The 16,848-nt window shown below is 43.9% G+C and overlaps 1 protein-coding gene across 2 annotated transcripts in view; it reads right to left on the bottom strand.

Annotated features, from left to right (window-relative positions):
- The window catches only part of LOC129170794 (sodium channel protein type 4 subunit alpha B-like), a 31,779-nt gene extending 19,582 nt beyond the window's left edge, over positions 1–12,197 (bottom strand). Inside the window, exons 1-13 of one of the 2 annotated variants that reach the window (XM_054758794.1) lie at positions 11,870–12,197; positions 10,799–10,973; positions 7,842–7,976; positions 7,657–7,774; positions 7,499–7,589; positions 6,513–6,641; positions 6,356–6,438; positions 6,055–6,282; positions 5,028–5,091; positions 2,984–3,125; positions 2,733–2,918; positions 1,463–1,547; positions 703–929 (exon numbers count right to left, since the gene is read on the bottom strand). In XM_054758794.1, the coding sequence (XP_054614769.1) occupies positions 703–929; positions 1,463–1,547; positions 2,733–2,918; positions 2,984–3,125; positions 5,028–5,091; positions 6,055–6,282; positions 6,356–6,438; positions 6,513–6,641; positions 7,499–7,589; positions 7,657–7,774; positions 7,842–7,976; positions 10,799–10,973; positions 11,870–11,973 (1,767 nt within the window). In that variant the 5' untranslated portion in view covers positions 11,974–12,197. Of the gene's footprint in view, positions 1–702; positions 930–1,462; positions 1,548–2,732; positions 2,919–2,983; positions 3,126–5,027; positions 5,092–6,054; positions 6,283–6,355; positions 6,439–6,512; positions 6,642–7,498; positions 7,590–7,656; positions 7,775–7,841; positions 7,977–10,798; positions 10,974–11,697; positions 11,829–11,869 lie in introns of those variants that run through there. The other variant, XM_054758795.1, reaches the window with a different exon arrangement.
- Positions 12,198–16,848: the final 4,651 nt, after the last annotated feature.

The raw sequence follows: 16,848 nt of genomic DNA, 5'->3' as shown, positions 1-16,848 counted from the left end.
TGTTGTTGCTATGCGCCATTTCTGTGTTGTTGCTATGCGCCGTTGCTATGCAACATTTCTATGTGCCCTAGCCATGCAGCATGCTAGCTGTGTTCCATACATTGACGTGCTGCATCAGAACGTATGTGTGCATCCAGCCTCACAGTTTATATGTGGTGCGTGGACTTAATTGAAATTTCTATGGGTTCCAGTTTCTTTTTTCTCCAGTGGCCTTGTTGGTGTTTACTTGATTTCAACTCCATTTATGAACTGCACCACCCCACCCTCCTCGGCCACACAAACATGCAGCCAATGTTGATTTCTCCACTTTTGGAGCATTTTTCCATGTCTAATTTCACTTCTCTTTTCACTTTCCTTGCACCGCCATCATTACTCTGCCCAAGTACCTCTGCCTACTCCACGGCCCCACCAACCTTTCCCTTTCTCTTTGTGTACAGTATTAATAGAGCCACCCTCCATACAGGCAATAAGTGTGTAGGGCCCCACCATCCATGGCAATGCACAAGAGGGTGAATTCACTGCAAATGCGTAAAGGATGCGCATCGCCCGAGCCTTTAACTGGAGATGTCCCGTACCGGTCCCAAGCCCAGATAAATGGCAAGGTTGTGTCAGGAAGGACACGCAGCATAAAAACAGAAAAACTATGCATGTGATTCACACAAACTAAACAAAACAACATAGAATATGTTTTTAAAAAATTACCAGATATGCCTGACTTAGCATGGCTTCAAACTCCCACGACATGGGATAATGCTCCATGGCCATGAAGACGGTGTTCAGGATGACGCACACGGTGATGGCAAGGTCGAAGAACGGGTCCATGACGAAATGGTGGAGACGCAGCTTGCACCACCGCCAACAACCACAACAGTTCCACTTGAGAAAGACGTCGGTGGAAGCATAGCAGCATGGTAAACGTGGTCTTTGATCTAAAAAATACAACAAATAACAGCACAGTTAACTACTTGAATGTGCTCAGCAACACATTAGAAAGCACTTCCTCACTTTTCCTCATTCCTTTGCTTCCATCCAATCAATGCATTCGACACAGCCACAAATATGAAGAAAAAACACATTTTAAGAATAATAATAGAATCCACACCATTGGTTCCTAGCACCTTTACCGCTTTGCCCCTGTAAGACCTTTCACGTTAGCTTCCTTCATTTCTTCTTTCTTCTCCTCCATCCTGGTGAGATTGACCATGCAGACCCCATCTTCGTACTTATCCATGAGTTCTTTCTTGAATTCAACACCCTCTTTATCATATTGGTGGCACCAAAAACCTTTTTGGCCCCATGAAGGGTTATTTAGCAGTGAGTTGGCAGCGTGTGGAGCTTTTTTTGGGTCCTGGATGCTGTACAGAAACCCAGGCAATACTAGGATGAAAACTGACTGAATCATACGCGTGAAAAGCCAGGTTTGACAGTAAATAAATGTATAGAACATTCATGTCATCTTTACCTTCCTGCGCTCTTTGCTCTTGCTTTGGACTTTTTTCATCTGCTGATGAATGATGCTTCTCGGAGGGACAAGCACTGCCAGCTGCCTACACGCACACACACACAAACGTTGTGTCAGATGTTATGGATGTAGAACAGTGGTTCTCACCTGGTTTGGCTGCAGGACCCATCATCGACCCTTCATGCCAAGCACTGACCCGAACTGCAGAAATGTTTCAACTCAGATCAACTCACGAGGAAGAGTAGCTACCATGAGGTTACCTAGCATGCTTTGTGGGTTGCACGTACAGTGTGTTATTGTGTAAGCGCTATGTTGATAGCCTGTGTGGTGCAGTTGTGTTTGCGCTGCAGGTTAGACAGCGGTTTGTGTTGATGACTGTGAAAGAATGTGTTTCTATCGTTGTGAAGGTTTTGTTATGAAAATGTATTAACGCTCACACATTTTCATGTGTGAGAATGTGATGTGACCATGAACGCGAGCAGCTGCATTTTGCAGCATCAGTTCAAACAAGAGCCGTGTTAGAGAAATCTATATACGTTATCACCCACTTTATAAATATATTATTGTTGTACTCTTGTGCATAGAAGGGAGTAAGCAGGCCCTGTGAGGGCAATCAAAGGGGTCAGTCTTGTGTAACTCAGAGACATGAAGGAGGTTGAGGTGCTCAAGGTCTTTTGCTCCTTTTCGCAGGCTGTAATGTTAGAAAATTAATTAAACCACACATGTATGATATCACTACACTGACACACACACATAGATAGAGACACAGAGTTCAGCTGTAGTAGGCCCCTTCCTTGAGAAGCTGAACTCTCCTGTAACTAGGGAACGCCCAATTGAAAATAAAGAGAGGTTTTTTGTAGAGCGTATCCAGAGCGGTATGGGATACAACTCTGGTGCGTCCCTCCGGTTCTCCTCGCGAGTAAGACAATCTTGGCGTGGTTGAGTCTGTTTCTTTGAGTAGTTATACAGTCCATTACTTGTCTTGGTTATCTGCAAGGATTTCCCTGACAATGACCTTCTGTTCCTTTATGTGCTAAAAGGAAGCTGAGCATTCCACATCGTACTAAGCAACTTCGATGGTCTGCCAGCGGCTTTCAAATAGCACAACAGACACATGTAGCACCTAATACTGTAATAGACCACCAATACCCTTCAGAATAAAAGCACATTTTTGTGCCTTGGCAAAGACTGAAAACGAGTGCCAACCCACCAGCTGAGAATGAGTGCTCTAGAACATTACCTCCAATAGAAAGCTGTGATGTCATCTCACCTCCTGCTTGTCAATCATGGCATCATACTCTTGGTGCTTCTGCTTGGCTTCAGCCATCACGCCCTGCCTCTGCTCAGCATACGCCATGGCCATCACCGCCACAATAAGAGCCACCAGGTGATAGGAGACCAATACGATGACCACCACGAAGAAGACTGTGTAGCTTTTACCATCTGCTCTCAAAGTCTGCAGAGACAACCCACTGAGCTTCTGTGGCGGACCAGGATCACAACCTGGACTCAATGACTGACCAGCTCCATCAGGTTCTCCCAGAAGTCCAGAGTCATCAGTCTGAACAGAGCCAGGAAAGCCCAACCGAAGGAATCGTAGCTGGTGTAGCCCCAGTTAGGGTTCCCTCCCGTTTTCAAACAGAGAAAACCCTCTGGACACAACCTGAACATCACCAAGACTGCACTGGTCAGTGACTAAATAGTACGCTACCATATGCAAGCATGCTATGCAATCAGAGCCAGCAAGGCCCTCTCTGCTGGCCTAAACACTACCAGGAGCACTGAGCTACATTTCAAACGTCACTTCTAGTATTGTTCCATGAAATGATGTTCAGTCTATTATCTTCATTTACTAGCATGTTTGCTGGCTGCACTGCTGGCAGTAGTCTCTGTGTGTGTCACACGTGTTTAGCCAGTCACATTTCAGCTTCTATGTGTTGCCATGTCAATGTCATCTGCCCAGGGCCTTCAAAATCAAGAGTGCTGGCCCCTGTCACATACACACTATTAGCAATAGGACCTATCAGAGTTCTGATTGGCCTCTCAGGGCCCCAGTGACATCAGCACTTTTCTGTCCTCTGACTGGTTGATCAGAACAAACGTGTTTAACAAGCCAAGTCCCACCCACTGAAGGCCCAGGTACCAAATGCATGGCCCGCCACTGCCATACAGCATGTGTGATCAGTGGCATTCACCACGATCCCAGGCGGTGTCACCAGTGTTCCATGCAAGCCGCCACGTCAGGCAGGCGCTTAGTAACTGCCAGGCAAAACCACTACTGCACAAACAACACCTTACCTTCCCATACTTTGTCACTCAGACGTCTTACTTATTTATTACTTTATTACTGCTGGTCCCCTGGAGTTTAGTAACTTCCACTGGTCATCAGCAGTGATCGCCTGTCCTGGTAAACACAACAACTCTGTGATTAAAGGTTCAGACAACTCCAAACCTCTACACTGCAACATTATCTGGAGCAGTTCAAACTGATTATTTATCTAAAAACATGACAAAATCATCAAACCATTTCAAGAAAATACACCTACTCATCAGTGATGTCAATTTCCCCTCCTGAGTCAGCCATTGCGGGTGTAACTTGGCTTGCTAACCAGTTTTGCTTTGATCAACCAATCAGAGGACAGAACAATGCTGACGTTACTGTGGGCCAGCTCGCTGGCTCTGAGAGGCAAATCTGGAATGTGACTGGTTAAAAAAGTAGCCCCATTGGTGATATTGTGTATGTGACATGGGTCAGCACTCCTGATTCTGAAGGCCCTTGGCAGATTACAATGACACGGCAACACAGAGAACAGCGGTGGGCAAACTACGGCCCTGGGGCCACATCCGGCCCGCCAGTTGCTTTCAAAGTAATGAATATGAATTTTAACGTACAAGCTGGCAACGTGACTTGCAAGTAGTCAGAGTCAATCTGAGACAACCTTTTGATGGGTTTAAGTTGAAGTACATGTACAGTAGTTGTTCACATGCAGCCATCCAGACAACTACCTCACCCATGGTGCCAAACAAACAGTCAATAAATGGGTGACACGCAACTTAACCTGCCCGAAGGGGCGCTCACATACTCTTCAATAGTCAATGTTTTATCATTCATAGTTCATATATATATATATATATATATACAGTATATATATCACACATTCTTTATTCATGTACATTCCGGGGGTCTTATTTAGTAAAAAAAAAAAAAAAACAGCAAAATAGCAGATTCTATGACACTTTTACAGTTAAAATAAGACAAACAATTCCAGGTGGACTGTTAGAATTGTAAGCGCAAACTAGTGTGTGTGTATCAAAAATATAGTGTGGTCCCCCCCGCCAATTTTGCTAACTCAAAACGTTTACCCACACCTGAAATAGAAACTGAAATGTGATTGGACAAATACAATCTAACATACACATACGTTACTGGAATCCAAGAAACACGCTACTAAATGAATCATGATAAATGATACAATTTCATCAAACAAACACAATGTAGCTCAGTGCTTCTGATAGTGTTTAGGCCAGCAGAGAAGGCCTTGCTGGCCCTGTGGTTCATACCTACCCAGCATCAGAAGAGTTTCCGCACAGCAGAGCATCGTTGCTTCCAGGCAGGTAGTAATGGTTGGCTGTCAGACACAAAAACACAAATCACACAATCTGACAAGTCAGCACACATCTCACATTTCACCAAACATTTGTCATATCCTGTCATCAAAGTCAATACTTCATAGAGCTCAGTGTGCAGCGAAAATGAGTTCTAGCCACATTTGATCATAACAGCATCAGTCCTTGAGAAGATACCATAACATGCTTGCTGAAATGTGAAAAGTTAAGTTCATGTTAGGTTTCGTTGTTTCAGACATGCTCAACTAGTTTGTTGTTTGCACCAGTCAACATGAAAGATGGAGTAGGGCGAAGCAGAGTTGACATAATCTTAGCCTCTTTTACGTATTCACTCCATTTTTATTTGACTTCCTGTGTTGACTTTCTACCATCTTCCATTGGAAAGCAAGGGAAAAGAAGAAGATGCATCACTATTCATTATTCAATGAAGAACGAAAAGGAGAAAAGAAAAAAAGTGGACAAACTACAAATAGAAATGTATGCATATATGTGATATAGATACGATAGATACAGTAGATATACAACGGAACTATCATGAAGCCGTTCCAAAAGGTCAGACGAAACGAAATACAAAAACCAAATCAATTTCAAAAATGCTTTGTTTGTTCAGCGCACTGTTTGGTCTTTACCGTAACCAAGACCGTGTCCAAAAACTACATACTGTATTTCTGCAAATCAGGTTCATTGGTGTCTCTAAATTGTCCATAGGTATGAATGTGAGTATGAATGGTTGGTTGTCTATATGTGCCCTGTCATTGGCTGGCCACCAGTCCAGGGTGTACCCCGCCTGTTGCCCGAAGTCAGCTGGGATAGGCTCCAGCATTCCCTCGCGACCCTATTGAGGAGAAGCGGTATAGAAAATGGATGGATGGATTTTTGTGGAAAACTCAGTCAAATGCAAACCAGGATATACAAAAAGCGAGCTTCCACGGCACAGTAAATATACGTAATGACGGCTTTCACACCTCGGTTGTTGATGTACTTGTCAAAATCAAAGTCACTGGTGAGGTTTTCAGCTGCTGAGAGGTTTCTAAAGGGCTGAGTGGGCATCAGGACGCATTTTTGCCTCAACGTCCCCATGAAGAGCTGCTGAGCAACCAAAGCAAAGGCACTGAGGAAGAGGATGGTCAGGATGGTGATGCTGGTCAGCTTCTTCAGGGACTGGACAAGCGCTCCAATCGTTGCCTTCAAACCTGACAAGGTAAAATACCGCAGTACAGCTTAGACTGGGTCCATGCATTGTTAGTGACGCACACACGCACACACCAGGTATCAACGGGATGATCTTTAGTGCTGGAAGAACTTGGAACACAGAAAGCGTTCCTGAATCCAGCATTGCTGTCAGATATCTGAGAAAGAGAAAGATGTGTGAGTGTTGCCGTGTTCATCAGGGTGTCTGTGAAGACGTGTGCATGTGCTTTACGCCGTGGCGATGACCATCACGTCCAACCAGTTCCATGGATTTCTCAGGAAGGTGAAGCGGCCCACACACAAACCTCGAGCCGCCACTTTGATGAGCATTTCAGAAGCGTAGATAGCAATAATGGTGTATCTGTTCAACAACACAAAATAACAATTTGTACACGAGCAGCCTCTAGATTAAGATCTCCATCTCAATGGACCCTCTTTGCCACTCAATGCCCATGAATGCACCTCGTGGTGTTGTCTGTGCTATTCACTTGCTATGCCGCCACGAGGTGCGTGCAGTGTGTCGGGGTAACTTTGTCCAGGTTGAGCAGGAGGGGGAGGACATCAAGAGGGGACATAATGTTCCTTCCGTGCTTCATGATGGTGGTGGCAGGCTGCAGATATCTGCAGGACACCATAAAGAGTTGCGCTGCGTGGGGGAGTTTGGGGCCACAGAGGCTCAGGAGATACAGCAGGCCATCCAGAAACCAGAAGGTTTGATTCTCACTCCCTCCACCCAGTCACTTCCCACACCTTGCCTCCACCCAGGGCATCTGTGTCTACAGATGTACATTACCAGCAGGGGTGAATGAATAATGGCTTGACGTCACTGGGAAACGCTTTGTGTACCTTGAAAAGCACTACATAAATTCTAATCCATGACTATTAGTGTAAATATTCTTCCACCTACAAGGAAGACTCCCAGGTGTGACAGGAAAGCAGAATTCTGGGACTCCACCCCCCCCCAGGTTATTGTTCAACTTATGAACCGAGTTATTCCGAAAAAAAATTGACATTTTTTCAATCTTTCAATATTTTTGAATTGTACTTGAATCTGCAGAGTTGTTGAACGTGCGGATGCAGTACTGAAAAGAGACATGCACAAGCTCCAATTCAAACTGCACTTTCACGGCTTTTCACAAAATGTCATACTTCAGTACTTCAGTATTTATAATATTTGTTGATTTTTAAGCTGATCCTCATTCACTTTGAGAAACTCACACGACACACTTGCTCCATGCTGGAGGCTTGGTCATGGTCATCAGGACACAATTGATCACAACCGTCAGCAGGATGAAAAGACGAAAGAATGTTGGATTTGTTGAAGAATACAAGCAAGTAGAAGAGATGGAGTGCTACGGATACGTAGAAAGGATATGAGTGAAGGAGGATCTTGATGGCAGTCGTCCTCACGAGGTTGAAAGGACTCAGCAGGTAACAAGCAGGATCAGCGTTAAATCTGGAGATGGTCTTTCCTTTACTGAGCACAAGGAACGTCTGCAGGGACACGCTGACCCATCAATAGTTGAACCAGGAAGTTGACAACTCAAAAGGACAGACAGACCTTCTGGGATTGGTAGAAGGGGTCCAGATCCTCAAGTGGGGTGGTGACAAACTCAAGGGGTGGTTCCCCATAGATGGATGGGAGGAGCTTTCCACTCTCCAAGTCACCTGCCGGATTCCGATGTTCTTGTGTCACCTGTCAATCAGACAGCTAGCCAATCAGATGGCAGATTGCAGGATTATGGAGGATGAACGACTTGTCAATCACAAAATTTAATGGCTGACGACAATTTAGTCTTCAAACAACCCCACTTACATTATACACACACACACACATATACATATACATATACAGTCAAACTTGTCTATAGCTGCCACTAGAGGGAGACTGCAAATGTGGCCGCTATAGACATGTGGCCTCTATAGACAGGTTGGCGTCCAGTTTGAGTGTTGACCAGTAGAGGGAAAAAAAGGAAAAAAAAGGGCGGGGGGGAGATAATGTTGACCAGTAGAGGGAACTGTGGGACTGCAGATAAAAGTTGTACAGCACTACTAGGCTTGTTATTATCCACGACCCACAGAACAAAGCTGTGCTAGTAATGTCTTACACTTGTTTTTAATATTTTACTTTTTATACGGCAGAGTGTCATTACAGCTTTAGTTTATCAAGAAGTGACAGGAAGTGACGATGGGCGTCCCGAGCAGGAGAGCTAGGCTCAGTGCTAGCTGTGTGTTTGGAGAGAGTTGGGAAGTGTGTTTATGTTGGCGTGGATGTAAAGTCCTGCAGTGTTCTCCGCTGTTAATTAAGCCATTAAAGTGCATCGGCGACGTGAGTCTCTCCTTCCCCACAACAAGCGGCATTACAGTATTGACACACATTGTGCACATTGTCTCACACCAGGAAATAAACGGTGTCACTTGTTACAGGCATTGGCTGGACAGCTATGTAGTGGGGCTTGTTTAACCTTTGCCTTGTGGGCAAGCAGCACGAAGAGACAATGCTGAGAGATTTGTGTGTGTTCTGAGCTGCTGTCTGGTGGCCGCGTTCAATAAATAAAATTGGCAGAAGCAACAGGAGAAGTTTCCTTCTTTGCTTCGGAGCTGAATAACACTGACAAGTTAACAGACTAGTAGCGAACGGAAAAGAAGACGGCTTTGTTTGTGTCGAATACAGAAGATGAGGACTTTGATGGATTTGTGCATGAGGATTGATCAAAAATAACGTGAGTACATTCTAAAATACTTCAATTAAGTACAACCGAACTCAGTTTTGCCCCCGCTGCTTTTTAAAAACATATGCTAGCATGGTTTTAGCGTGCAGGCAGTATTATATTGTATTGTAGCGTCGCTGGGAGCACGTCCTGTTCCCAGCCTACTTTGCGGTAATGTTTTGGTGCAAATGCTCTTAAAGTTACATGTTTGAGCAGGAAATAGCAAGCTCAAAAGAAGACGGCTTTTTTATGTGGAACAACTGACAGTTTGTGTGGATCTTGTGTAGGACTCAGTAATTAAAGTCTACACACGACGGCTTCACTGATTGAAAAACGAAACTTTTTCATGCATGAAGCTTCTACTTGAGTTGGTAATTTGGCCGCTATATGCGGTCAGATATTGACTAAGGGAGACAAAATGGGTGATGAGTAGGCTCTAGCATACTCCCGCGACCCTAATGAGGAGAAGCGGTATAGAAAATGGATGGGTGGATGGATACACACACACACACACACATACTGTATATGTATACACATATACACATATACATACACACACATTTTGCACATTTGGATCTTAATGAGGTTTTAAGTAGAGCTACAATATGCAAAAACAGGAAGGGGACAAAAAGCACTTTGAAAAAGTAATTTATTGAAAACAACAAACTGAAATAGGTTGTTTATCAGCTGATCAAAAGTTTAAGACCACGGTCTACAAAAGCCAAAATCTGCTCCAAATGTTTGTTTAGTGTCAGGCATTCCCACTGTCATGCCCTCCTGATGGTAAAGCTACCCGGCACAGTGGAGGGGGGTCCATCATGATCTCGGGTGCTTTTTCATTCAGTGGAACACAGGAGCTTCAGGTGGTGCGGGGTCATCAAACGGATGCAGATGTTGGGGCGGACGTCCCTCATGACCGAGGGCCCTCGCCTGTGTGGTAACAGCTGGGTTTTTCAACAGGACAACGCTGCAGTTCACAATGCTCGCTTGACCAAGGACTTCTTCAGGGAGAATAACATCACTCTTTTGGACCATCCTGCATGTTCCCCTCATTTAACTCCCATAGAGAACATTTGGGGATGGATGGCAAGGGAAGTTTATAAAAATGGCCATCAGTTCCAGACAGTTGATGGCCTTGGTGAATCCATCTTCACAACTTGGAGCAATGTTCTCACTAGCCTGAGAACATTTTTTGTTCTGGTTTGGAGAGTTTTTTGTTCTTTTTTGAGTGATGGTCTTAAACTTTTGATCAGCTGATAAACAGCCTATTTCAGTTGATTTGTTGTTTTCAATAAATTCCTTTTTCAAAGTGTTTTTTGTCTCATTCCCCCTTCCTGTTTTTGCATATTGTAGCTCTACTTATAACCTCATTAAGATCCAAATGTGCAAAATGCTAATTCTAGCAATTTTTCAACTGGTCTTAAGATTTTGATCAGGAGTGTATATATGTGTGTGATCTAATTTGAGCTGTAACATACCCCAGCTGATGAGCATGGGGACCACATAGAACGTCCACAGATGTTCCAAAACAGATTCAAAGCCTCCATCTCCTGACTGTGATGTAGTCATGTTAATCACTGTTCCACCACACTGGCCTCATTTCAAAAGCTTCTTTGAATCAGCGTAGTGACACAATGACAGTGTGTTATTAGTGACAGGTACCAGTAAAAGGCCCTTGGATTGGTTGAATGAATACACCAATGAAAAAAAAATAATAATAATTTGTACATCTTCAATAAACGTGTGTCTATTAACATTTGTCTCTTTGCACTCTTGGTGACATATTTAGAAAATGAGGCAATTCTACCTCCATATTGTCATCTTCTCTTCTCTCTTTTTTTTTCTTCTCTCCAAGCCGTTGCTGGATTTCCTCCAGCGAGACTGCGGTAAAGTGCCGGAAGACCTCCGTACCAAGAGGAGGCAGCAGTGGCCCTATCCTGGCATTCTGCATTCCTGCAAGTCCACTGTTTGGCCACTTGGTCCTGTGTTTACAAATAAAACATTTTTTTCATCATGTGTGTACAAAAAACAACCAAAAGTCTTTGTAATGTGTGTTACTGTCACCTACTGGACGTTGCTAACAGTACCAACCATAACGTAAGACTTTCCAAATGGATTTCAACAAACACACTCTTTTGCTTTGCTTTGCTTTCAATAATCAGGAAACAAGTTTGGGATTGTTGCTTTTGATGAAAGTTGAGCATTAAAAAGAAATTATACAAAACTTGTATTAGCTGCTTTACACATAAAGTACTATGAATACTGTAATACCTACTTCATTACTTGTATTAGCTGCGTTATCAGTCCACAACACTATTCATGCATTTCAGCATCTTCCGCTTTTCCACTCAAGGACTCACTTACTTTCACAATAGCAGAGAGTAGTACAGTACTCATACAAAGACTAGCATATATATTGTACAAAGAGTAGTACTTATAAAGAAAAGGCCAAGTAGGACAAAATTGTAGTTCTGTTCATTTTCTCCTCACTTGCAGGAAAAGACCAGCTGGTCCAAATAAGCAAAACTAAACACCCTCCAACAGCTTCACGTACCCGTGTGCAATTCTACATTTTAATGCAACGGAATGTCGCAGACAAACACCCAAGCTACCCTCAACATAACCTCAACTTACCCTTGACATATCATCAACTTACCCCAACATACTGAACATATCATCAACTTACCCTTGACATATCAAACTTACCCCCACAGACCCTCAACTTTGCTAGGTGTTGCAGATCATAGTTTTCCAAATGGTTCATAAATCGTTCCATGCTATTGATGTGCATGCAAAGCTTTAGTGGTCACATGATGATGTACGTAGCTGTAAATGTATCACTAAAGCAGCAACCATAAAGGTTGTTAGTCAGACTTACGGCTGTGAAGGTACAAGCTTCCGCTGACTGGCTCTCATTATCAGTTCATCATGTTGCTCCTTTTCACTTCCCCAAAACTGAAAAAATGTCATTTTTCTTCTCATGGCTTCAGTTGACGACGTGCTGTATGTGTCCACTGCATGTGTTGCAGATCCACTTTGTTTCTTCCCTTTCTCTCCCACGCTTTAGAGAGTAGATTCATGGCTGTTTTCATTGTTGCTCAAGAATGCAGTTACCATGGGAACGCTCCCAGCCCTGCAGTCTATGCTGTGCTTTCAAGTAGATTTCGCAATAATTGCACACAATATTCCCTTCATACTTCATGGAAGTGGACTTGGCAGTGCTGCTCCTAGTTGAATGCCCTTCTTGATGAGCAGACTTCCTGTTGATGAGCCAATGTCCTGGACAATATTTCTCACTAACATGCTACACAAGGGACGTGAAGAAGAGATTTGTTGTTTCATGAATGGCATCCTTTATTCTTCTGATTCAGTAGAACAGAATAACCTACTACGACTTTCCACAGAGTATGCTCTGAGACGTGTTGATGTGCAAGGAACCTCTTCTTCAGGCAGGGGCCGGGACCCTTTTGGCATCCAAAGAGCCATTTTGCCTCCTCTCCCAGTAAAAAAAAAAGTCAGGAGCTGCAAAACATTACACAGCATATAAACTTGTAAAAATGGTTTTCTTCTTGCAATGTTACAACAACAAGCAGAAGTGCAGCAAGCATGTGCACGGCTACTCTGAAATCATTTCAACACTGAACTCTGGAAGCTTTTTCAGTGGGTCCCCTATTTGGTTCAAATGAAAACAGAACATCAGATTTTACATTGTTTGCTCAATAGCGTTTCCGCCTGTGCTGAATTGTCATCTATTGGTCCTGTCCTGTCCTGGACTTTGCAGAGAGAGGCACGCTTTCATTTTCTCCATCATTTCTTGTTTATTTTGTCATTGGGAGAATAGATGCTGTGATATTTTTTTCCCCTCCTTGTTGCCAACTTGGCAATTTTCTCACTAAATCTGGCCACGTTCCAACCCCTCTTTGCGACTTATTTTCCCAAAAACACTTCTGGAGTCACCAGCTCAGCGAATAGCGTGTCACAGCTCCAAACACATAGCTCCAGCACACTTCTCGTTAGAAATGGCATAGATTTATTTTACTGTGCAATAGCTTGCTTCAGACTCGACTCAAAACTCCCTCACCTTTTTCTCTCCAGTGAGACTCATTGCATTCACTAGCCTGCCTAACCCCTCCCTTGCTCATCCAATCAGCAGTCAGAATGGAGTCTAGATGCAAATATTTCCAGCATGTAAGCTTTCCCACGACGGAAAATAACATTCTGGATCAAGTCTACAGCAATATGAAAGGTGCTGTGAAGGCTGTTCAAAGACCACATTTTGGAAAGGCCGACCACATCTCCATATTCCTTTATCCAACATACAGACAACTCCTCAAGCAAGCTCCCCCTGTAAGTACAGCAGTTAAAGTGTGGAATGAAGAAACTGATCAAGTACTTCAGGACTGCTTTGGCTGCACAAACTGGGATGTGTTTAAAACTGCAGCGGGGAGGGAAGATTGTACTGTTGATTTGGATGAATACGCGTCTGCTGTTACTGGCTACATTAGCACATGCATAGAGACTGTTACCACCACCAAGTATTACAGAAAATACCCTCATCAAAAACCCTGGATGAACTGTGATGTAAGGGCTAAGCTACGTGCTCGTTAGACTGCATTTGTCATGGGCACCGCTGAGGACTACAAAAAGGCCAGATATGACCTGAGGAGGTCCATACGAGAGGCCAAAAGACAGTACAGACAGAAGCTGGAGGGCTATTATTCCACCTCAGACCCTCGGCGCATGTGGGCGGGGCTCCAGCACATCACAGACTATCGACAGCGGAGTAGCGTAGCCACATCCAGCCAAACCACACTTCCAGATGAGCTGAATGAGTTCTATGCCCGCTTTGACACCCAAACTCCTGATGAGCAGAGAGGGTGGCTGGACTTGGGGAGCACACAGGACTCACCTCTCATGGTGACATCAGCTGATGTGCGCAGGGTTCTGAACAAAACAAACCCACGAAAAGCAGCAGGCCCAGACAACATCTCAGGACGTGCACTTCGGGTTTGATCATTAGAGCTAGCTGATGTGCTTGCTGATATATTTAACCTGTCGCTTGCACAAGCATCTGTACCGACCCGCTTTAAGTCCACCACCATAGTGCCCGTACCCAAGAAGAGCAACGTGACCTGCTTGAATGACTATCGCCCTATTGTAATGAAGTGCTTTGAAAGAATAGTCATGACCCACATCAAAAAGAGCATTCCGGACATTGTGGACCCTCTACAGTTTGCATACCACCAGAACCGGTCCACTGATGATGCAGTCAACACTGCCATCCACACAGCCCTTTCTCATCTACAGGGCCAGGACACATATGTCAGAATGCTATTTATAGACTATAGCTCTGCATTCAATACAGTCAGCCCCCACAAACTCACAAATACGCTCCTCACACTTGGCCTGTCACCCTCCCTTTGTAACTGGGTGTTTAACTTTCTCACAGGCAGGCCCCAGTCAGTCAGAGTCCACAATCGCACATCCAGCTCAAGAATTGTGAGCACTGGGACCCCACAGGGGTGTGTGCTGAGTCCGCTCCTCTACATGCTCTTCACCTACGATTGCGTGGCCTCCCACAACAACACCAGCATCATTAAATTTGACACCACAGTCATCGGACTGATCACTGGTGGGGTTGAAACATCATACAGAAGAGAGGTGGCGGACCTCATAGATTGGTGTCATGATAACAATCTCCTTCTCAATCCAGATAAGACTAAAGAGATGATCATTAACCCAAGAACAAGGGAAAAGGAGCCGCATAGACCCCTGTTTATTGATGAGACTGAGGTGGAGAGGGTGAAAACCTTCAAGTTCCTTGGCACACACATCAGCGAGGACCTCACCTGGTTTCACAATACCCAGCAAATTATCAAGAAGTCCCAAAGGAGACTGTACTTCCTGAGAAGCCTGAGGAAATTTGCCATGTCCACCACAATCCTCAGTTGCTTCTATAGATGCACTATGGAAAGTGTCCTTACCGCCTCCATCACTGTTTGGTACGGTAACTGTACAACACGTGATAGGAAGGCACTCCAGCGGGTGATCAAGACCTCACAGAACATTGTTGGGGCAGCCCTCCCCTCACTGCAAGACATTTATAAATCTCGTGTCCTACGAAGAACACACAACCTCATCAAGGACAGCACACATCCACAACACTCATTATTCACACTCCTATTGTCAGGCAGACGCTACAGGAGTTTGAAGTCCAGGACCACAAGGCTGGCAAACAGCTTTTACCCACAGGCCATCAGGCTTCTCAACGAAGCGCTCACACACGCCACACACAACACACGCACACATTCTTCTAATTGTTTCTTGTTGTTTTATTGCTATTATTGTTTCTTCTGTTCTTATTTTCTTGTGTTTTCTTTTTTAGGGAGAATGAACAGAATAGGAATTTCATTGCGCAGTATAACCACCTGTTTTGCTGTGCATATGACAATAAAACTCTTGGACTCTCGGATTTGCGGTGAGTCGGATGTTTCACATTCTTTTTGAAAATGCACATTTTCCCTACTTCGGTGTTCGTTAGTTTCACACCTTATATTGATCTATTGCATGTATATCTACAGTAGGTTGATCTATGTGATGATATTGCTTCATTATATGTACAGTAGATGTAGAGCACACGTGTCGGTTGATCAATGTGATGTCGTGCTATTATATCATGTACAGCATGTAGCGGCACCCCAGGATTAAAGGGCAGTGTGGGGTTCAATCAATGAAGTGTTTGTCACTGCGCAATACGTACCCGGAACGCAATAGATTCAACTGGTTTCTACGCATGTGCAGAACGTGTCTACATCTGTATGCATGCGTAATCTACGCCATCCATCGATCTATTTTACGGCAGCAAGCGTCCCCCTCCACTCCAAAAAACGTTATTAAGATAGATAGAAATGTGAGAAATAACATTGCGCCACTGTAAAAATACACACAAAAGCATTTGCTAGGAAGATATGTTTTGATGGATTCTATTTCCCCGTTTAGAAAAAACACTCTAGATTAATCAATCATTGCACTCTACTTATGGTCGTTTACATTGAAATATAGCTGCATTTTATGTGTTTTATTCGATTTATTTACGTATGTTACACTTAACCAGATATGACATGTACGTCTGCCTTACGTGCATTGCTTAAGTTTTACGTAGCTCAGTCTTGGTGGATAGAAAGACGATAGAAAGATCCCCATGCTAACCAAGTATTTTAACAAGAGTCACTTATAAAATAACCTCCCAACATATTGCATCTATGAAGTATGGTTATTGACCATTTATGTTCATACATTTTAAAAATAATAACTGCCACAGCACGTGACATCGCAGAAGCACTGTCGTAAAAATTAGCTAACGGAGGAACTGACGTAGTCCTTGCGCATGCGCGGGACCTATTGTGTTCCGGGTACGTATTGCGCAGTGACAGTGTTCAGGGAAAAAGAGGGAAGCTTGCAAGGAGCAGAAGCCCACACAAACGTGTGACAAAACAGGAAATTGTAAGACCGCAAAGGCCGCTTAAAGATGAAATAAGTATCATGCTCACCAAAATACAACAAGCAAGCAGGAAGGAAGGATGGAAAGTCCACGAATGCAGCAAATCCAACATTAAAGATGCCACTAAGCTAACTAGTAGCCTGATGAACAATTAGCAACACATGCTTCTGCCAGCCCTTACCAAGTTACCATCACAGCAAAGCTACCGCACGTCATCCCGAAACAGGAAACACAACACCAAATTAAAAGCACGAAACAGGAAACAAAGACAAAAACAAAGTTAACCCTACACTCCTGTCGAACATGACACTTGGTCTATTCCATGTACATCTACAATACATGTGGAGGTTGATCTT

Source organism: Dunckerocampus dactyliophorus, chromosome 18, assembly GCF_027744805.1.
Source record: "Dunckerocampus dactyliophorus isolate RoL2022-P2 chromosome 18, RoL_Ddac_1.1, whole genome shotgun sequence".
Taxonomy (NCBI): domain Eukaryota; kingdom Metazoa; phylum Chordata; class Actinopteri; order Syngnathiformes; family Syngnathidae; genus Dunckerocampus; species Dunckerocampus dactyliophorus.
This window is presented reverse-complemented; position numbering and strand designations above follow the sequence as displayed.